Source organism: Mesoplodon mirus, assembly GCF_964341445.2.
Source record: "Mesoplodon mirus genome assembly, chromosome: 9".
Taxonomy (NCBI): Eukaryota; Metazoa; Chordata; class Mammalia; order Artiodactyla; family Ziphiidae; genus Mesoplodon; species Mesoplodon mirus.
The window spans coordinates 108,252,035-108,274,855 of NC_138985.1; the positions used below are offsets into that span (position 1 = coordinate 108,252,035).

General features: G+C 44.9%; 1 protein-coding gene across 4 annotated transcripts in view; it reads left to right on the forward strand.

Moving 5' to 3' along the window:
• The window catches only part of CUL1 (cullin 1), a 118,950-nt gene that overhangs the window by 38,243 nt on the left and 57,886 nt on the right, over positions 1-22,821 (forward strand). For all 4 annotated transcript variants that reach the window (XM_082632383.1, XM_082632385.1, XM_082632384.1 and 1 more), the window contains one exon: positions 10,316-10,617. In XM_082632383.1, the coding sequence (XP_082488509.1) occupies positions 10,478-10,617 (140 nt within the window). In that variant the 5' untranslated portion in view covers positions 10,316-10,477. The remainder of the gene's footprint in view (positions 1-10,315; positions 10,618-22,821) is intronic.

The following is a 22,821-nucleotide window of genomic DNA, read 5'->3' on the forward strand; positions in this document are numbered from 1 at the left end:
CTTTCTGGTGGGCAGGTCCTCATCTGGTGGTGTGTTTTGGGGTGTCTGCGGACTTTTTATGATTTTAGGCAGACTTTCTGCTAATGGGTGGCGTTGTGTTCCTGTCTTGCTAGTTGTTTGGCATAGGGTGTCCAGCACTGTAGCTTGCTGGTCGTTGAGTGAAGCTGGGTGCTAGTGTTGAGATGGAGATCTCTGGAAGATTTCTGCCGTTTGATATTATGTGGAGCTGGGAGGTCTCTTGTGGACCAGTGTCCTGAAGTAGGCTCTCCCACCTCAGAGGCACAGCACTGACTCCTGGCTCCTCAATTTGGGATGATTTGTTGTCTATTCATGTATTCCACAGATGCAGGGTACATCAAGTTGATTGTGGAGTTTCAATCCGCTGCTTCTGAGGCTGCTGGGAGAGATTTCTCTTTCTCTTCTTTGTTCTCACAGCTCCCGGGTCTCAGCTTTGGATTTGGCCCCGCCTCTGCGTGTAGGTCGCCGGAGGGCGTCTGTTCTTCGCTCAGACAGGACAGGGTTAAAGGAGCAGCCGCTTCGGGGACTCTGGCTCACTGAGGCGGGGTGGGGGGGCACGTAGGCGGGGCGAACCTGCGGGCGTCAGACGCCGGCCAGACGTTGCGCCAGCGTGACGTTGCACCGCCGGCGTGACGTTGCACCAGCCCGAGGCGCGCCGTGCGCTCTCCCAGGGAAGCCGTCCCTGGATCTCGGGACCCCGGCAGTGATGGGCTGCACAGGCTCCCGGAAGGGGGCGAGGACAGTGACCTGCGCTCGCACACAGGCCTCGTGACGGCGGCGGCAGCAGCCCCAGCGTCCCACGCCCGTCTCTGGACCTCCTTTAAGCAGTGCTTTTAATCCCCTCTCCTCGCGCACCAGGAAACAAAGGGGAAAGAAAAAGTCTCTTGCCTCTTCGGCAGGTCCAGACTTTATCCCGGACTCCCTCTCGGCTAGCTGTGGTGCATTAGCCCCTTCAGGCTGTGTTCACGCCGCCAGCCCCAGTCCTCTCCCTGTGCTCCGACTGAAACCCGAGCCTCAGCTCCCAGCGCCGCCCGCCCTGGCGGGCGAGCAGACAAGCCTCTCGGGCTGGTGAGTGCCGGTCGGCACCGATCCTCTGTGCGGGCATCTCTCCGCTTTGCCCTACCCAGGTACGTGGGGAGTTTCTTGCCTTTTGGGAGGTCTGGGGTCTTCTGCCAGCGTTCAGTAGGTGCTCTGTAGGAGTTGTTCCACGTGTAGCTGTATTTCTGGTGTATCTGTGGGGAGGAAGGTGATCTCCGCGTCTTACTCTTCCGCCATCTTTCCCGGAAGTCCCTGCATATTTCTTTGTGTGCATAGGCAAACGTTCCTCTAGGTCTAAATCACTGTTTTATCATACATTTCATGTTGTATGTGCCACACTGCAGGTGAAAGCCGGGGGTTCTGCATGCTTTTAACCAAGTGTTAGAAAATAAGTAATTCCTGAGTAATACCCAGGATCATTCACATTTTAATCAGATTTAAAATGTTACTAAACTAGAAAAGCTACATTTCGACTTGTTTTATTTTTTAACAGTGAGTTTTAACTGTATTTTAATTTACTCTAATGCTTTATTTTTAGAAGATACTGTAACAGTTTAAGTCCATGCTTTGTTTTTATCTTTTTACATTTTTTCAAAAGCAGTCACCTAACTGAAGCAGTTGTGGTCTTTTTGAAGAACCCTGTTTCATGTATTCCTGTTACAACTCTGATTTGATTGATTTTGCTTTGTTTATTTAACCCTGTTCAACGTTGGCTTGTGCAAAAGCATCTGCTAAGTGTGTTTGGTCTTAATTTATAGGAACAGAGGCAACTATCAGGACTGCATTAATAGACAAAAGTGGTATCTGGGTTTTTTTGAGTATTGGAGGTGAAACTGAGCAGGGGACACAATTCTTTTATTATTTTTAAATTTGCGGTTTCTCCCCTAGAGTAGAAATGTAGTTACGTTCATTAAAGTCTTAACTTATATTCCTGTCTGTTCGGTATTTAGGACTTGTTGGGGGAATAATATAACACATTAGGAGCACGCAGGGAGCGTAGCTGGTGAGATGTGGTCCAGGCCGAGGGCCATGCCCCGCCCCATAAATTGGAAGCCACCCTCTACTGAAACCAGAGGCCTAAGTCCCCTTGTGTCTCCCCAGGGTCTCTCCCATCTCTGAACTAACCCCCCGTAGCTGCATTGTCTGTCCCCAGCGACCCAGATTCCTACCCCAGTCCTCCCTGCCCTCCCTTCTTTCCCCACCTGGTTCTTCATGGAACCTTCTGGAGCCCAATTCCGGGAATGGGAAACTCCCCGGAAGCCTCTCTTCACACGCCTTCGGCCTCCTTGCTCTTCCTCAGAGACTAAGGCCCCTGAAGCCGAGTCGTGGCCGTCGCTCTTCCTCAGCATCCCATGGGCTCCCGTCGAAGGCGGTCTGGGGGCTCCGCTCGTCCCCCCGGTGCTGCCCGACTGCTCAGCCCGCCTGTAGCGGTCATTGTGCCCTGTCACCCTGTCGCAGGCGACGTGGCCTTCGTTGCCTCCACCTCACATCAGCCCCTCTTGGGCCTGGCCACCCAGCTGTGCCCCTACCAGCCACAGCCCCCTGCCCTCCCGTCCCTCTCTTTCTCTGGAGAGAGGATGAGGACATGCGGGCCTTTCCCAGTTGTCGCATCCCCTTCCAGCCTCTTCATGCCTTCATGGCCAGAATTCCTAAAGATAGTCTGCATTTCTGACCCTCCCAGCCCACTCCAGTTTGATTCCTCCTCTAAAACCAGTGAAACCTGCCTTGCTCAGGTCCCCAGTGACTTACATAGAGCTAAAGTCAGAAGCTACATTTCGGATACTGTCACGATGATGAAAATAACAGCTAGCATTTATCCAACACTACGTTGCCACATTCAACCCTGACCCTCATAGATATTAAGTGATTTACCCAAGATCATACAGGAAGTAAATGGCAGCGACCTCCTTAGGCCCAGCCAGCCATGGCCTTCTCTGGCCTCCAGGATAGGTCTCGTTGCTTTTGGCTGTAACTTTGCAGATACAAACTCTGTGGGGTCCCCAGCATCTAGTCAGTTTCTGAATGTTCCTCAAGATTCAGTTTGGGCCCATCTTTTTCTGTAATTTCTCTGATTAACTCTGGTTCCCAGACTCAAGTCGTGCCCATCAGAGATGAGCTCTCAAGCACCTGAGATTCACCGGGTCCGAAAGTGAACTATCTCCCGCCTGTCTTCCCTGTGATGTGTTCTGTCCTGGTAAATGGTTCCATGTTCCGTTTATCCTCTAGATACTCGTGGGTGTTTATCATATATGCTCAAAGTATGCTCAAAGAAGAGAAATCCATAGGCAGCTGCCTGTTGCAGTACTACTTACAACTGTTAAAAAGTCAGCACCTAGAAGCACTCTAGCAGGGCGCTAGTGTGATGGACGTAGAATAGTATATGCGCACAAAACCAGTGAGGCGTGTTTCATTAAGTGAAGTGAGGTCTATCTCATTGTTAAATGGAAAAGTTGCAGAACACCGTGTGGTTGATCCCAAGAGAGTTAGGACCCTGTAGGGATCAGAGCAGATTTACCTCCCCACCCCCCCACCCCCTTTTTAAGTAATGTTGTTCCTTGAAACATTAGTGTTTTCTTGAAAGTCCAGTCCTGAGATATGTTCAGGAAAAAATATGCTCTGGCCAAGTCAGTTTGAGTAGGAGATGCTTTATACTGTTTTTCTGATGGAAACTCATAAGACACATTCACTTATCAAGGCCTCTGAAGTCTTGTAGCAAACAATATTTAGCTGCAGTAAAGCTAGCGTTTCCCCAGATTCCCTCAATGATCTGTTGAGCTGACACTCCAGTCAGTGTCTGTAGATGGCTGTTATAAGTGCTCTTTTAAGAAAGCCCTTTCCTTACTAATGAAACTGTGAATTACTACTATCAAAGAGGATGTACTTTGCAGGATTCTTGGAGGTCACTTGGTTAGTTCACACTTGAACTCAAGGAAGGAATCTTATGCACCATTAATCTTGAGCAGCAGGCTGATTCGTTCACGATTTGAATTGTTAGAAAACTTGTTTAATATTGATTCTGTTGGCTTTCATATCCCTTTGGAACAACAGTCTCTTCCATGAGGCAAAGCCTTAAATAGACAACCTCCCTCCTGTTAGATACCTTTGTTTATTTTGGCTCCTCTGTTATCTTACTTTCTGGGAGAGAGGAAGGTGAAGGGAGGGTGGGTGGCTGAGCAGTGCTGGTACTCATGCAGGCTTCTGAGCCAGGCTCTGGGGTGGGACGCTACAGCCTGCTCTGCCATCGGTTCCTGCCCTTGGTTGGCTGCATTTTGTGCCTTGGTCTCCTGTGCTTGGGCCTGTGCTTCCAAATGGTGAAGTGGCATATCTGCAGATTATACTTCCGAAAACTTGAGTGTTCCTCCTGGATATTCATCACTGCAATTGGTAAATCCTGTGATGCCAGGGACCTACTGTAACAGACTACTTTGGAAAACCACACGATTTCCTAAGTGTATATTTCATTTTGTTTTGTCTTTTATTTTTAATATCTTTCAGCTTCTTGGACATCCTGTTTTTTGGCTCTGTGATGTGAATTATTGCGAAAATATTTTTAGCCCTTACCCCAAAGCCATTTACACCTCTGACTTTTCATGAGGTCGGATTAAGACTATTGATAGTTTTTGATGGCCTGGTTATGAGATGGAGGGTATGTGGTTTGTAAAGTGGTTTATTCCTGAAAATTCAACATTGACAGTTAAACCAGTCTTTTTTTTTTTTTGCGGGGGGAGCCGCGTTGGGTCTTCGCTGCTGCGTGCGGGCTTTCTCTAGTTGCGGCGAGCAGGGGCTGCTCTTGGTTGTGGTGCACGGGCTTCTCACTGCAGTGGCTTCTGTTGTTGCGGAGCACGGGCTGTAGGCACGGGGGCTCAGTAGTTGTGGCTTGCGGGCTCTAGAGCACAGGCTCAGTAGTTGTGGCGTACAGGCTTAGTTGCTCCACAGCATGTGGGATCTTCCCGGACCAGGGCTCGAACCCGTGTCCCCTGCACTGGCAGGCGGATTCTGAACCACTGCGCCACCAGGGAAGTCCCTAAGTCAGTCTTTTATGGGCACCTCTATTATTGTACTTTATTACTCCAAACAGTTTTATAGTCAGACACTGAGTGCTGCATAAACAGGTGAAATCCAGACACACAAACCCGCACACACCCCGAGGTGGAAACCTCCGTGAGCAAAGCATCTTGGGTCCATTTGGGCCCCACCCAGGTGCCCCGTCAGGGAAAGACTTGACTCCTGCGCATGGTCAGCAGGTGGCCTCCAGTTAGCGCTGCCGTGCCCGGCCCGGCCCATTGCAGAGACTGAGCCAGCAGGAGCAGAAAGGCTGCCTCTGCAGCCCTGCGTGCCATGTCCGGTCAGTGCTGGGCACCCAGCTGCCTGCCAGGTGGGGACCACCTCACAGTTCCCTTCCTCCTCTGCCCGGTCCTGCTTCCTCCCCTGCCCCTCACAGGTGTCATCCCTAAGAAGCATCCTCCACCCAGACTGTGTCCCAGCATCTGCTCCAGGGAGCCCAGCCTGAGACCAGCAGGTCAGCTGCTATCAGCATGTGACCTGATTTTTAGGACCTTTTTCTGATGTACTGACTTTTAACGTTTCCCTTTAGATTTAGTTTGTTGTAGTATAAGTGATAAATGTTAAATATGTAAATGTGAGGCCCACTGGGGGATATTAAAAATATAAGATAAGGTTATCCTCTTCAGACTTCTCCATTAAGTCAATAAGGACATGTGAATTGTTGTGAACCTTGGATCAACTCTATGAATTTTCGAATCTCAGTGGGGACAACTAGAAAAAGGGAATGAGTAGTTTAAAAGGAAAAACAATAAAGCACCTAAAAGCAGGAGTAGAATACTTTGCTGATTTTTCGGCCTAGTCTCCACATAAGCTGAGATTTGCTGTGGCACCAGATTTCTACGCGTAGACCTAGACACAGAACGTGCGTAATAAAGTAGACTTGACATTTTAACATGAAAAGATTGTTTTTGATCTTAGAATACCAGTGACTCTTGACAGAGTAAGCTTATGACTGGAATCAGATGAACAATACGAGGAAGAAAGAACGCATTTGGGTGCTGATGTCGAGTGAGGACAGTGAGGTATCGTGAGGAAATCACTGACCGTTTTACTTGGTGTATCTTAACCTTGCCTCTGGGGCAGGGTTCGGGGTGACGTTGGTATGACAAGTGCTACCCTGACTTTATACTGCTCTGATAGTTACAGCGTTCTTAGTTTAAAAAGTCAGGCTTTTTTTTTTTTTTTTCCCCAACCCAGCTTTCTTAAATTTCAAAATATTTAAATAGATTTAATATTGATACGATTAGGACTGGTTTGTTCTTTCAGACTATCAACTCTTTTCATTGGAGCTGTTTGGGTTTGTAAGATTAATAGATACCTGGTGAATCTGTTTGTTTGTTTATTTTTCTTATGGCTCTGTTAGTGGTTTCCCTGTTTATCGACACCTTAAACATCACAGAATCTAAAGTTCAGACTAGAGTGTGGGGAGTACTGGCTTGAGAATCCAGAGCTCTGGCCTGGGGTCCTGCCACCTCCTAGCATTGTGACCTCGATCAGCTCTGACTGCTTCTTTGGGTCCGTTTCTTCATCTGTAAAAGGAAGGGCCAGAACCATCTTTTAAGGCTAACCTCTAATCGTCTGTGACTGAAATTGGCTCTTATGAGCAAACGCTTTTGGCACAAATGCCTGGTACATAAAGTTTCCAGTTTACAAGTGGGTTATATACCAAAGATGTGTATGTTAACCTCTTAGATGTTTTATTCCATGGCAGTGGTGTTATGGAAGTGGACCACGTCTGCTTTGATTTACTATTAATAGTATGTAACCAGGGCAGAGGACAGTGCCTGGCACAGGGTCGCTTCCTACTGAATATTTGTTAGATAAATACTAATGGTCACTAAATTTCTATAAATCTCATAAGTCTTTAAAAACTGTGTTAAAATATGTATACATTTGCAGTGACCAGGATAATACAAAACATGACTGAATGAAACAGCAAGAAATAAATTTTAGCCTAAAATATAGTGTTGGAAGGAAAAAGTTGAAAGGGAACAAGATAGAATTTGTGGAGATGCTCCAGGGGGATTTGGGGCGAGTTTAGATGCTCGATGATGTTGGTGTTTCCTTATTTCTCAATCCTTGCAAAACATGTAACTCATCGATTCCTTAATTTACTCTCTCGTTTATTCATGCAAAACATTGATGGAGCTCTGCGCCTGCTCTGAAGTGGGCTCAGAGACACTGTGGTGAGTGAAAGAGACGGCCTCTGTGCCTGGGGATCCTTCTCACCGGTACAGGGAGAGAGTCCCAGTAAAGACACAGCCGTGGAGTGTCGACCCTGAGTGAGAGTTAAGACGGGAAAGACCTGGAAATGGGCGAGCCTGAACCTCGCCTGGGAGTTCCCTAGTGTGTCTTCCGTGGCTGGAAAAGAACTTGACGAAGAGGAGCTTTCCGGGAAGAAGCAGCAGCAAGTGCACAGATGTTCAGGAGTGGGAAGGGGACTGGCACGTCCACGAAAGGAGGACAGAGTCTGTGTGGCTGTCCCCAGGGGGTGAAGGGGGAGTTCTGCAAGAGGCGAATGAGGAGGGAGAGGTGATTCTGCCGTAGTAAGGATTTCTCAGCTTCAGGCTGCCCTTGCGCTCAGGATGACAGCCTAGTCAGAGTGACAGTTTTAGACTCAACTGCTGTGTGAAGAATAGATGAGGAGTGACATAAATATTGGGAGGTATGGGAGTCCAGTTTAGACTGTGAAAATAGTGGTCCAGGGAAGAGAGGATGGTGATGATTACTGGAAGAGGAAGTAGAGATGAGTGAGTGGATTTGAAATGACCTTGAGAGTTAAAATCTGTAGCTGCTGAATGTGGAAGATGAGGGATAAGGCATTCGAATTATTCCCAGGTTTCTGGTGTGTGGGTGCGTGGAGCTGCCACTAACTAAGGCGGGCAGCACTGGTGGAGAATGGAGGTTGGAGGAAGATCCTGAGTCCAGTTGTGGATCTGCTGGGTTTGAGACATAGGAGAAGATGTGAACTGGATACAGAGATAGGCCTGGAGTTCAGAGAAGAAGGCTGGGCTGGAGACGAACGTTGTGAATGACTGGCCTATGGAGGTTTGAAGAAAGAAAGGTTGATACATCCCCATCCTGTGCTTACGTGTCATAATTGAATTTACTTTTTTAAGGTACCCAGCTGAAATGATAAGGTGAGGTAAAGATAAAAATGGGGAAAGTCGAGGGACTTCCCTCGTGGTGCAGTGGTTAAAGCTCTATGCTCCCAATGCAGGGGGCCCGGGTTCCATCCCTGGTCGGGGAACTAGATCCCGCGTGTATGCCACAACTAGGGAGCCCGCGTGCCGCAACTAAGACCCAGCACAACCAAATAAATAAATAAATAAATATTTTAAAAATGAGTTTAAAAAAATGGGGAAAGTTGAACATTTTCAGTTGCTGGTAGACATTAGAAGAGAAGAAAAGGAAGTAAATAGAGCGTCTAGATGGGTCTGAGAAAGCTTACGATCTAAGGTAGAACTAACTGAACTGTGAGTCTGGGAAATAAAAGTGATAATTTCCCTTTAGGGAAAAACTAAGTAAGTGACAGGGAATGGAGTGTAGGTTTAAATAGGGGTGTTGTCAGGTGGCGCTGCCAGTCCACAGTACCCTGATTCCTGTCAAGTGGGGCGTTAGTATGTACCATCCAAGGCAGAGGAAAAGCAGATAGAAATTGTATTAGGAAACATTTGCAAAGCGGTTGCTGAGTTGTTAGTTTCTTAAAACTTGGGGATTCGTTCTTGTTAGACATCGTTATATTTCACATTTGGACATACCTATTTGAGTGTATGACATAAAATATTTTCAGGACCAGGAAAAATGTTGTGGTTTCATAAAATATTAAGTCCCATAGCTTAGGTTATAAATATTAGAGATGATTTATGCTTCCGAAGTTCAGACTTAATCCATATGTGTGACCTACGTTGTCCTTAAATGTGCCTTAGCCTACGGAGAGCTCTATAATGCCGTTGAAGATGCAGGATGCACTGAATCCCTTGCAGACTTTGACAACCCATTCTTCCTGTTCCAGATACCATTTACATCCCAACAACATTTATTTTTTGGAGCCATTAAAAAAATTCAGTGTTTTCCTAGTTTTGCACCAGAAATACTTGTTTAAAAGCCTCCACATTTTGATGTGATGTACATAGACAATCCTTAAAGTATGTCTGTAATGTTTTGTATTGGGAAGTACTGACTTAATACAATATTGGATAGCTGAAGTTCTTTATCTGTGGATCCATAATCCTGAGGCATTATAAATTGTATTTTGCAGTAGCTTCATTCACTTAGAAATAATAGCCATTACCACTTGTCACGTGTTTACTATGTGTTAAATAGATTTGCCCCCATTTTGCAGGCTGGGAAATTGAGGCTTAGAGCAGTGAGAGGGAAATTGAGGCTTAGAGGAGTGAGAAGTTAAGTAACTTGCCCAAGACCACATATTTGTAGGTATGGAACTGAGCTTCAAACCCGGGTCTCCCTAAATTGAGGGAACATTTTAAATTTTGGTAATTCTTGCCCAATTCCCTTCTGAAAAGGGAGTGACTGGGAATTCACTGGCGGTCCAGTGGTTAGGACTCGGCACTTTCACTGCCGGGGCCCAGGTTCAATCCCTGATTGCGGGGAACTAAGATCCCATGAGCCGCCAGGCGCGGCACCAAAAGCGGGGGTGGGGAGGTGAGTGGGGCACAGTGACCATTTCCCTCACCTTCAGCCTCAGCAACATTTGCATTTTGCCAGATGCTAAGTGAAAAGTGTTTTAAATTCACAGGTAACTAGAGAGATTGAATGTTTGGCTTTTTGTACTAGCTATTTTTGTTTCTCTTTCTGGAAATTTCCTTTGCCTTTTTCCCTTTGAGTTTGTCTTTCTAACTGTTACGTAGGTCAAGTAATATAGTTTAAGTTTTGATACCTTTCGAAGGCCTGCAAAGTAACATGTTGGTTGTGCTTGTGTCCGTTTTACCCAGCTTTTCCTGTGAGCACTAATAGTCATAATGATTTTGAACTACACGTCTCCGTGAGCACACACAGACGGTGTAATGTGAGTGTGCTTCCACACAGAAAGAGAAACTCTGGATTAGAGTGGTACCTCCTGAGGCCTGCACACTATTTCTGCTGTGTGGCAGGCATCCTATCCCACCCCCGCCCCCACCCCAACGCAGGATGTTGAAAAAGGATTAATTAGTTCCCTTTATTTCTTCTTCAGGTTTGCCTGCGATGAGATTTCATTCTCTGCCTTTAAAGGACGTCCTTTCTGAACTGCTGTGAATAAACTTGGAATGATACTGTATATTTTCATCTAATGGAGAAGTAGCTGTACCTTGAATAAGGATTGCTGCACTGGACGACTTCAGAATATTACTCAACAATGTCATCCAACAGGAGTCAAAATCCCCATGGTCTGAAGCAAATTGGCCTTGACCAGATCTGGGACGACCTCAGAGCTGGAATCCAGCAAGTGTATACCAGACAAAGTATGGCAAAATCCAGATACATGGAACTCTACACGTATCCTCCTGCTTGAGCTGTGATTGATTTGCTTAGGATTTTGATTATTTACTGGTCTGATCTGTGAGTTGTTAGAAATTTTACGTCACGTGTTCTCTTCCAGTTCATCCTGTAATACAAGATTCGTTTTTTGCTTTAAAAGTTAACTCATTTACTCTTCTTTGTTTTGAGCAGAGGTGAAATTGGCTACTTGGTAGTCTAAAGCAGTGCTGTTCAGGACAGCAGCCTGTAGCGGCCTGTGGCTGTTTACATTTGAAATCATTAGTCGTGGTAGCCATGTTTTCCAGTGCTCAGTAGGTAATAGACTACTTTTATCATTGCAGGAAGTTCTGCTGGACAACACTGGTTAAAGCCGGGGAGCACTGGTTTCTATGTTGTGCTGGGCTGCCTTCATGCTATGGGGGCAGAGTGGAATAGCTTGCATCAGAAATGGTCTGATCCACGAAGGTGTGTGTTTACTGTCTGGTCCTTTATGGGACGGGTTTGCTGACTCCCGTCTAGAGGGTCACCACATAGAGCAAAAGTTGTACTGTTATGGCCTTGTTTTACAAATAATGTGTTCAAGTGTTTCACTCACTGTTATGTGGTCCACGATGGGTGCAGGGGACCGCTGTGTGCTACGAAGGCTACAGTCGGCCCTCCTGATCCGCAGATGTGCAACTCCAACTGTGCTGGCCACTTTACGTAAGGAACTTGAGCATCCACGGGTTTCGGTATTGCTGGTGGGGAAGGTTCCTGGAACCTGTCCCCCACAGGTATCGAGGGACGCCTGTACTCCAAGACATACTATTTAACTTGTAGAGTTTCTTGATTCCATTCAAATACAGGAAGTTGCAATTTAAGCTAACTCACCAAAGAGCAGGTTGCTGGTTCTAGGAGTTTAAAGTTGCCAGTTCAGTGGAGATTTAAGTAACTCTTTAATATGTATCAGTGACTATCAATGCGATATTCCAGTATGCCCTCAACTATGCTAATGTTTTGTAATCTGAAAAAATTAACCTTAATTTAAATAGATATGAAACTATATGTCTATCTCTAAATTTAAACCTTACTGTAAGTATGTATACATATTCATAAATGTGTATATACTTACACTGTAGAATACTTTTAAAAAAACAGCTTTAGTGAAATATAATTCACATACCCAAAAAGCTCACCCCTTTCTAAGTGTACAATGCAGCAGTTTTAAGTACAGTCCCATGTTGTGCACGCGTAACCGCTGTCTAAATTTAGAGTATTTTCATCACCGCCCTGTCCCCCCACAAAGACACTCTGCACCCATATTAGCAGTCACTTCCCATCCTGTCCTCCCCCAGGCCCTGGCACCTGCTAACCTACTTTCTGTCTCTGTGAATTTGCCTGTTCTGGACATTTCACATAAATGGAATCACACAGTGTCTGGCCTTTGTGATTGGCTTCTTTGGCTTAGCATCATGTCTTCAGGCTTCATCCTTGTAGCACGTGTCAGCACATCATTCCTTTTTACATCTGGGTTGAATGCATAGTCCATATTTTGTTTATCCATCAGTAATGGATATCTGGGTGGTTTCTACTTTTTGGCTATTATGAATATTGTATATGAGCTTCTGTGTGGACACGTGTTTTTAATTCTCTTAGATGTATATGCAGGAGTGGAACTGCTGGGTCGTGATATGTAGAATGCTTTTAAGGACAGTAGAATCTTTGCAGATGAGAGGATATTGACCCACTCAAGAGGGTTGTGGCTTGCTAGGTATGATGGGTGGTGGTGGTGGTTTTTTAAATTCTTGTAAGTAATAGATATAAAGATGGTGATTCCAGTTGTGAGATGATAAGGCACTTAGTTGGATTCCTGGTGTGCAAACAACAGGGGAGCACTAGTGTAGACATCATGGACATTTAGCTGCTGGTTTGTCTCTCGGGAATTTATTAGTTGTAATTTTTGACCAACTCAGAGTGGTCCTTAGCCCAATCAAATGTTTTGCTTTTAGAACTCTGAGAAAGTAGAGGCTTGTCTGCTTGCTGCAATTACTAAATTCTTTTATTCTACAAATAATTATAATTTGTAGTTCTGACACCTTCAATTTTAATTTTTTTAGGGATAGTATTAAATTGAGTATTCTTCCAGTTTTGTCTGAGAAAATAATAACTGCATATATTTAATAGGAGTGGAGAGTCTGAACTGAGTCTAAAGCACCTGACTTTAATTCTTTAGATACTATGAAATAATATCCATGAAATCACAGCTACCATTTGAGTCCTGTGTGTCAGACATTGTGCTAAGAACCGTCTACATGTTATTTAAGGCTTACGTCACCCACGGGGGTTGGTGGTAGTAGCCCTCCTCTAGTGCTGTCAGAAACCTGATCTCCAAAAGGCAAGTCACTTGCCTAGTTGTTATAACAACCATTGGGCAGTGATGATGCCTGTCTAAAATTCTTAGTAGCCTGAATATAGAAACTGCCTTTATCCACTCACTATATGGCCTTCAGATTTTGTATGTGAATGAATCACTGTTCCCAAAGTATTTTCTATATTTTTCTTACGAAGTTCCAAAGAAGAGGGTTTGATCAACTCTTAATTATTAACTTTTAGGATACAGATGAAACAGAATGTCTATTTGTATTTATTAATTTAATTACTGAAAATCATAAAATTTTATTCCCCCCTTTACCTGCATCTTTAACATCAGTGTTATTTTTCCTAAGTAGAACTTGAGTCATCTGACACACTTTTCTAGAACACATCTACACTTCCATTTCAGTTATTTAACATACAGTATTTTTGGAAACTGTGTGTCGCCATACCGCAGTTTTATCCCAGCCTCAGTTTACATAACAGTATTTTTAAAAGTTTTCTCTTTCGGGTGTATGTTCAGCCTCCCATGTAACCGCTTAACTGCATCGCCCTTTAAAATAATCTCCCCCAGGCTGGTCTCCGGTGACAGATGATTTAACACTTTGGATTGTGAGGTTGTGTTTCAGGCTGGGAGGTACTTTCGGTCCCAGGAAGAAGGAGCAGACTGTGCATCTCCCTGCTGTAGTGTCACCCTTCAAAGTCCTGGCCTTATCAGGAGCTGGTGAGGGAGAGTGGGTCAGAAAGGGAGGAGGGGGAAACTGCCCGAGAGAAAAATGAGGGCTCCTTTCCCCATAATTGTAGCCAGTAGCTAACAGCTAGATTTTTAACCCTTGGTTCATCCTGGAGAGCCATGTGACATGTTTTCTAGAGAAAAGTAACCTACTTCTGGATGTGAAACATATTCTTTGAGCTTTTAGGAACCTCTGGCATTTATTGGCGCTATAACAAGAAGGTGGGTTAAACATAAACATTTTTCTTGATTTTTCAACTCAGAATGGCGAAGGAAAGAGAAGGGAACTTGGGGAAAGAAAAAAAAAAAGTCCCAGAGCATCTACAGCCAGAAAGATCTAGTTCAATTAACTTTGTTTTTGGCCATTTCACAGACGTTTCCTTTTTCTTCTAAAGTTTAGCCGGATGCTCTTGCTCCCCACTGTATGTCTGTTCAGCACTTACATTCGGTTATGATTTTCTAGGACGTCTTAGGTATGTAGAGTTACAATGCAGCAACTTTTTTTTCTTTTTTTTTTTTTGTAGTAAAATATAGGAGTACATTCTCTGCCAGTGGGTAAATAATGGTAGGTTTCCTTTCTCTTGAACTTGAAATAGGTAATGAAGTTTCCTGTTCAGTTTCTTTTTTTTTTTTTTTTTTTTTTTTTCTTTTTGCGGTATGCGGGCCTCTCACTGTTGTGGCCTCCCCCGTTGCGGAGCACAGGCTCCGGATGCGCAGGCCCAGCGGCCATGGCTCACGGGCCCAGCCGCTCCGCGGCATATGGGATCCTCCCAGACCGGGGCACGAACCCGTATCCCCTGCATCGGCAGGCGGACTCTCAACCACTGCGCCACCAGGGAGGCCCCCTGTTCAGTTTCTTGACACCAGTATGTTCCCGGTGTCGTGCCCAGCTCGGAGAGCAGGCCTGGGTCCTGACTCGCAGGCAGATGTTGGTGAAGGGAGTACAGTGTGATGAGGGGACCCCTGTGGCATAACCGAGAACAGCCGGTCTGGTCTAGTCTAGTCTAGACATCAGGCCATCTGGTTAAGTTTGTTGGTTTTGCTAGGCCCCAGGTCTACCTGCTTCTCACTTCCAGGTCAAAATTCTTTTGTTCTGAAGTCATTATTCATCTCAAGTCATAATTTTAGCTTCCCTTGGAGTCAGTTTAGACTTCCATGGTGATGTCTTCTTTTTTTTCTCTCTGCCTGCCTTAGTTCTCAGAAGCTTAAAAGTGGCTGTTTTTCTCCCTGTAGTGCTGTGAGCTGAATTAGTTTATTCTGTTTTCTTAGCCTGTTTTTTCAAAGTTCTTTTTCCCGGACCAGTACACCAAGGATCACATTCCTGTTTCCTAGCCTTGACTGCACCTCTCAGTAAGTTATAACACAGGTGCATTCAGAATTCAGTTCACCTCTGTCCTGATACTCTGTGACAAAGTTCACCATCACTGGGACTGGGGCACTTACTCACCCAGGCGAGTCTGCCGGGCCCCTGGCAGCCTGCAGCGTAGGCCTTGCAGTGTTGACACGCCAGGATGTGCTGGTCCTGTTGCAGCTCATCACCTGCCAGCTGGGCCATCGCGTCACTATGCTCAGGTCGCCGGCTCCTCTGCAGGAGCTGTGAATGCAAGGCCAGTATTCCAGGTGGCGGCCTTTCTTCTTGGCCTGCCTGCTCCAGAGTTCTCTTTCCTTTATAGAAACTCAGTCTTGTAGAAAATCAGATCAAACAGAAAGAGTCACAAATTGTTTTCACAATAGATTAATAATGATCCATGTCCATTTTGAAATAACCACGTAGGCAGTGAAGGTATTTGGACATTTTTCATCTTGTATACTTTTTATTCAGGAGTCTTACATTCGTCGTGATTTTGCTCACCTAATGAGCATGGCTTACAGCAAATAAACCTAAATGTACAGAAGTATTTTTTCCAAATGTATGCGACTGTTCATACATACATATATATGTCCATACTTTTAGAGTATGGTTCTGAAGGATGTAACTGGTTCACAGAAACAAGAAATGCAAATGGTCAGTAAGCATATAGGAAAATTTTCAACCTCTTAATTATTAAAGAAATGAAGAATTAAAAAATTTTTTAACTTATCATGTTGAAAACATTTTTAAAGAAATGGTTGTAGCCAGTGTTGGCCAGAGTGAAGGGAGCTGGAGCCCCTGCAGTCAGGTGGGAGTGTTAGTTTGCTATGATCTTTCTGGAGAAATTTAGAAATATAAAGACATAAAAATGTACTTTGGTGATTTTTTAACTTTTAATTCTGTCCTAAGGAAATAGTTGTGTCCAAATTGTATGTGCAAGGTTGTTCGGAATACTTTAATAATAGGAAACAACAGAAAACAACCTCAGCCTTCACCATTAAGGACTTGGTATAAAATAGCCATAAACAGCCATTAAAAATTCATTGAGGACTATTCATTGACATGTAATAATGTCCGTAATAACGGGGAAAGCAGGGTAGGAAGTGGTCTGTGTGCTGTGAACCCTCACGGCATCCTCTCTGCTTTTGAAAAGCTTTCCGTAGTATTGAAAGTGGCTATCCGTATGTATTGGGCTTATAGATGATTAAAAAAAAAAAAAACTGATCTGTGCTTTCTAGATTTTCAGTATAGAACATGCATTTTAAAATACAGTTACTTAGTTTTTGCTAGTTTTCCTTATGCAAATATAGGTCCTAGTTATTATACTTACTTGCAAAATTCTCTCTACCTTTCATTACTGACATTGTACTATTAAAATAGTTTATGGGATTGAGAAATTGTATCTATCTTTGAGAGAGAACCCACAGAAATGATAATTATATTGCATAGTTGTCTCTAGAAGCAACTTTTTTGGTTTATTAGTATAAATGTGGTATGTTCAGCTTTTTTCTTCTAAATCTGATGCATAGTGTATATACTTAGAGCACTTTGAGCGTTGTTAAAACAAATTTTATAGTTAATCCCAGTCCATTGCATGGAGTCTCTGCCTTTGAAATAAATGTGAACTTATTTGCTTCATCTGGGATTTTCCTTTTCAATGCTGTACCTACCACAGCCTAGAGAGAACTTGATTCTTTTATAACTTTGCAGGCGACAGTGCGGGATGGTAGGCAGGCCTGCCTCTCCTGCCACTGGCTGCAGGTGGGACGTTTGTTGACATGAAGATAGGAAGTATTTTCAACACAACTTTTAGTGCAGAGCCTTTCCAGATGATTTTAATACAGGCAATTGCTTAAATTTCCACTGAGTTCAGTTGGATAAAGAAGTGGTAGTAGAAAGTGGTTCCGTTCTGTTTAGTTTTGCTTCTTTCATTGACTTTTCTTTTAGTAAATGAAAATGGCTTGAGTTTGGTAGTAACTAAAAGTCACAAACGGATTCCCCAGATGTGTTGACTTTATGTAGACGGCCTGGTGCTGTGTTGTAACAGACAGTGGGGGCATCTGCCTTATCCTAAAGCATTTACAGGCTTCCTTGGCCTCACAGCTGGGACAGCATGTCATCACACGCAGCACCTGGGATGACAGCGGCAGGGCGGGCACCCAGGAGATGGCTGCATGTCACCCGACGCCTTTCGCGGTGACTTGTCCCAACCAATCATGCAAAAAGTGTGTTTTGGCAAATGATGGAGCAGTTCTAGGATACGGAGGAGTCATAGGCCCGTTTCGGAGGCAGAACCAGGCTCGACTCTTGAACGCCAAGTGCCGCCAGGCCACCGTGCCATCCTGGCCGCCTGCAGACAGAGACCCCAGGTGTCTGCCTAGGGTCCCACTTACTGTCCACCTCTGGCCGTGTTGCCAAAGGAACTCTTGCAGGGAACCTTTTGAAAACAAGCTCAAAGTTTTAAAAGTCAGATACGGGAGTTTGTCAGGCTCTCGCTGACTTAGTGTAAAACAACCAACCCAGTGACTACTGAAGGAAACTTGTATTTAATTGCCTGTTAGGTTTTTAGTTTACTTTTACCTCTTGAGGGTTTTTTCCCCTTATTTCCTCTTAATTCCCATATTTAACTTTTCTTCATATTCTATTTTATTTTTGCTTTAAAAATCATTTTAGACCTGACCATTTTACCTTAAAATCTGAGTCATATTTACTGAGTTTTTACAGTCATCACTTAGAGTCAATGCCTTGTTGACACGCAGCTGCCCGTGTCGGAAGGGCGGTTGGTACAGGTGGGCTTGGGGCGGGGGGACTGCAGGAGGAGCCCCCGCTGTTCAGCCAGAAGCCTGAGGTCAGTGGTTTCCCGCAGTGGAATGAACCACCCCCAGCAATCGCGGGCCACGCCCCTTCCAGAGCCCCCTCAGGCCCGGCTGGTCCTCCCCGTCCAGGTGACACGCGGGACGTACCAGTGACGTGTGTGGAGGGCCGGTCCCCTGCACAGATGACTTCTCCCTGCAGCTTCTTTTTTTTTTTTTAATTAAAAAAATTTTTTTTTAATTTATATTTTTTTGGCTGCATTGGGTCTTCGTTGCTGCACGCGGGCTTTCTCTAGTTGTGGCGAGCGGGAGCTACTCTTAATTGCAGTGCACGGGCTTCTCATCACAGTGGCTTCTCTTGTCGCAGAGCACGGGCTCTCAGCGTGTGGGCTCAGTAGTTGCGGCGTGCAGGCTCAGTAGTCGTGGCACACGGGCTTGGTTGCTCCACGGCATGTGGGATCTTCCCGGATCAGGGCTTGAACCCGTGTCCCCTGCATTGACAGGCGGATTCTTAACCACTGCGCCACCAGGGAAGTCCCCTCCCTGCAGCTTCTGATGCACATTAGGAGTCTGCTCTTTCCTTTTCTGATAGCATTTCCCCACACAGTTAATTTTAAAGCCAAGGAAAAAACACTACAGAGTGAAGATTGCACATCATTAAAGCTCCGTGGGTCTGTCTGGGTGGGAGGCCATGGGTCTCGCCTTTCTGCTGACGCAGCCTCGGCTCAGCGCGGAGCTGGTGCCGTTCTTCTGTGAAAGGTGTTCACAGCTCCCTCAGAAGCATCCACCGGTTGGTATCTTCCTGATAAACTTTGTGTCAGTTTCCTCTTCAGGAAAACAGCCAGCATGGGCCCCCAGGCCAGCATCTCTTATGAGGACTAGCCGGGCTTCGGGCTAGTCAGACACAACTACCCATTTGGGGGCTTTTTAATAATTTTTGTCTTTTAGACAAATAATCCTGTGGTTAAAATCTAGAAGTTTAAAAGGACACACAGTGAAAAGTACGAGGCCTTTCCATCCACGTGTCGTTCATGTCTCTCGGCCCCCGGGCAGTCCCTGCACTGCTGTCTTGGGTACATCTGTCTGAGTGTTACCTACACACACATACATCATACAGAAAACGAGTGTTTGTATGTAACTTAGAAATAACCTTTAACAGCATTTCCCAAGTGTCAGTAAACACGTACCTGTGATGGTTCCCTGGTCATCAGGCTTTGCAAAGCACTTGCTCTGAAGCCTCTGCGTGAGTGTGAGAAACGGTCCTGTTGTGATACCATTTCTGGCTTATATCTGAGCACTTGTAATTGTTCTTGTGTGCTCTGGAGACAGACGTCTTTGTTAGAGACAATAGGAAAATTCATTTTTCCTTGATTCCTTTGATAATATTTGTACTTTAGTCAGGAGTAGGAATTGCCTTAACAGCTAGTTCTGTTACTTAAATGCTATTAGAAATGCGGAAGATAAATACTCTGAAATTGGAATTAGTTTTGGCAGGTAGCCCTCCAGATGTGAAATATGTTCATTTCTAATAATGCATGGTTATTTGTTTAAGTAAGTTTTAGGATTCTGACTTAGACACTGTAATTTTGTATCCTGTCTCTTTTTTTTTTTTTTTTTGGCTGCATTGGGTCTTCGTTGTTGCGCACGGGCTTTCTCTAGTTGCAGTGAGTGAGGGCTACTCTTCGTTGTGGTGCGAGGGCTTCTAATTGCGGTGGCTTCTCTTGTTGCAGAGCATGGGCTCTAGGTGCGTGGGCATCAGTAGTTGTGGCTCGCGGGCTCTAGAACGCAGGCTCAGTAGTTGTGGTGCACGGGCTTAGTTGCTCCGCGGCATGTGGGATCTTCCCAGACCAGTACTTGAACCCATGTACCCGGCATTGGCAGGCGGATTCTTAACCACTGCACCACCAGGGAAGTCCTGTATCATATCTTATTTTTGTGTTCTGTAAATATTATTTGGGCTTGTTTTGTTTTTTTTTTGCGGTACGCGGGCCTCTCACTGTTGTGGCCTCTCCCACTGCGGAGCACAGGCTCCGGACGCGCAGGCTCAGCGGCCATGGCTTACGGGCCCAGCCGCTCCGCGGCATGTGGGATCTTCCCAGACCGGGGCACGAACCCATGTCCCCTGCATTGGCAGGCGGACTCTCAACCACTGCGCCACCAGGGAAGCCCTGGGCTTGTATTTTTTATTTTTGTGTTACATTTCAGGTCTTCTCATAAGCTATCTCAAATCCCTAATGAAGTGGGTGGGTGGGGGGATGTGTGTGTGTGACGGAATATTTGATGGTCTCGTTTCATGAATTAGGAAGTATATTATGATGGATGGTACAGAGGGGATGCTCAGAGGAGGAGGGAGAAGGATTCTGACACTTCCAAGGCTGGAAACTTTCAAGAACTAGTAGAGGTTAAGTGGGCCTCAAAGGATGAGTATAGGTAAGGAGAAACAAAGGGGTAAAAGTCTTGCAGAGTTTTGCCGGAGGGAGAAGGATGAACGTGAAAGTGGGAAGCAGCACTTTGAGAGAACACGACGCTGGTCAGCTTGAATAGATGCTGTAAGAATGGCTGCACAAGTTAGTTTAACTGGCTTTGATAAAGAGTGACACCAGATTCCGGTGAACCTTGAATACCAGGTAAATGAGTTTGTTTGTTTGTTTTAAAGTGTTGTAGGTCCATAGAGATGGATATATGCCTTTATAACTAATGACTTTAGGAGGATGAACCTGGAAACCAAATGGGATTAAAACAGGAAAGAGATCAAAGGCACAGAAAGTCCAACTTGGTTTTAGTAATCCAAGTGTGATGTTGTGTAAGTTCTGAACTAAGGTAGAAACAGGAAATAAAAGGAGCAAATTTCTGGGCTTCTGGTTGAAGATGAAATTTATGTTTTGACTTTCTCATTTGTGACATCACTAAAATGATAGTAAAATAATTTTTAAATCAATGAAGACAAAGAATGGAAGACAACAGACATCATAGATGAGAATTTAACAGTTTGTTTTTGGAGAATGAAATGCAGATAGAGTCACAGTACTGATCACCAGGTTATAGGAAGCCTCGCTTTAGAGGGTACATCCCCAGAGGAGGATGCTGGCGAGAGCACCACTGGCCCTGCCGGACTGGAGAAGCTTGGGACTTGAAGGCTCCGGTTTGGCAGAAGGTGGAGGCGTGAGACTGGGCAGTGCTTGGGAGGTGAGGGATGGATTCAAAATCTGTGAAATTAAAAGCCTGTCCTTCCCCTCTACTCAGGTATAGAACACATGGTAGTCAAGAGTCTGCATCCCAAGCAGAAGATTTGTTGCTTCTGTTTAGTACACATTGAATGGGACCACGGCAGACACTTGGGAACAGGAGGCCTAGCAGAGGTGGTCATGAACAGGAGGCAACAACAGTGTCTGTGATAGAAAGGTGGCCTTTAGAGTGACGGTCCCTAATTCCATATATTCAGAATACTGGCGGTGATGCTGGAGACAGAGCCGTGCTCTGGAAAAAGTGAACAGTGCTGAAAAGTAAATGCAGGTATTGACGTGAAAGGTGAGCCGTTCAGAACTGTGGCCCACCAGCCCCACTCAGGCCAGTGGTGTTTCCAATTAGTGTTTTAGTACCTTATCGTTATGAGTACTAAGGATTAATAGTCGTATGAAAGAACAAAATACACACACAATAAAAGGGAACAGGAAGAAACTGGTAATACAGGCAAAAGAAGAATATGTTTTAAAAAGTAACACTGTCTGATATGAGAAGCTTCTCATTATGACAGTAAGTTAGGAACAGGATGCTATGAGAAAAGAGCTCACATTTGAAATGGTGACTGAGATTTTAAAAAGAAGAACAATCGAAGACCTAGAAGGACAGTAAAGAGTAAAAGAAAAGAACAAGTAGCTTTGGAGACAGGAGTCACCCAGGACGCCTAATATCTGACTGTTAGGAATTCTAGAGAGAAACGGGAAGAAGATTTTTTTTGAATGTATAATATTTTTAATAGAGAGTGAAAAATAACTTCCCAGAACTGAAGGTGCTATATCTCTAGTGCCCAAGATAATAAAGGAAGAAAAGATCGATCCCACAATTTCTGTGCACAGAGAATTAAGAGATATCCATCAACCTGTGGACTGAATTTGAGAACAGGATGCAGTTCCTGGATCAGTGTCACCCAGTGGGTCTAGAGAGCAGTCTGTCTAAACTGAAGCTAGAAGACCGGGGAGCTGTTGCAATTGCTGCCGGAATTAAGACCATGAGTGTGTTGAGTGGAACCCAGCCTTCAGTTGCCAAGAGTAGCATGTGAGGCGTATCAGAAGCCCTAAGCCTGTCATTAGGAAGAGGCACAGTTAAGGAAAATGAACATAATTTAGCAGCCTCAAATATTGAAATAGTTGGAGTCTGACCACCTGTCTTAAGTGATTAGCCTATCACAGTGTAATTAGCCAGAGCACCATTATTACAGCAAGTCTTAATAAAAGGACCAAAGTGGTACACAGGCATTTGTTCAGCAGTTTTACGAATGACTGGTTTTGTATCTTTGCTTTTGATTTTAGGTAATAAAGCATATCGAATTGTCTTTAGCAAATGACATCAGAGGCTCAAGTGTTCTTTATGTTTTGTTTTGAAGGTTGTTATATGTTATTTTCTGTCTTGGAGTTTTCAACCTTTTATTTATTTTTGATAAATTTATTTATTTATTATTTTTTGACTGCATTGGGTTTTTGTTGCTGCTCAGGCTTTCTCTAGTTGTGGCGAGCAGGGGCTACTCTTTGTTGCGGTGCAAGGGCTCCTCACTGCAGTGGCTTCTCTTGTTGTGGAGCGTGGGCTCAGTAGTTGTGGCTCGCGGGCTCTAGAGCACAGGCTCAGTAGTTGTGGCGCACGAGCTTAGTTGCTCCATGGCATGTGGCATCTTCCCAGACTAGGGCTCAAACCCATGTCACTTGCATTGGCAGGTGGATTCTTAACCACTGCACCACCAGGGAAGTCCCTCAACCTTT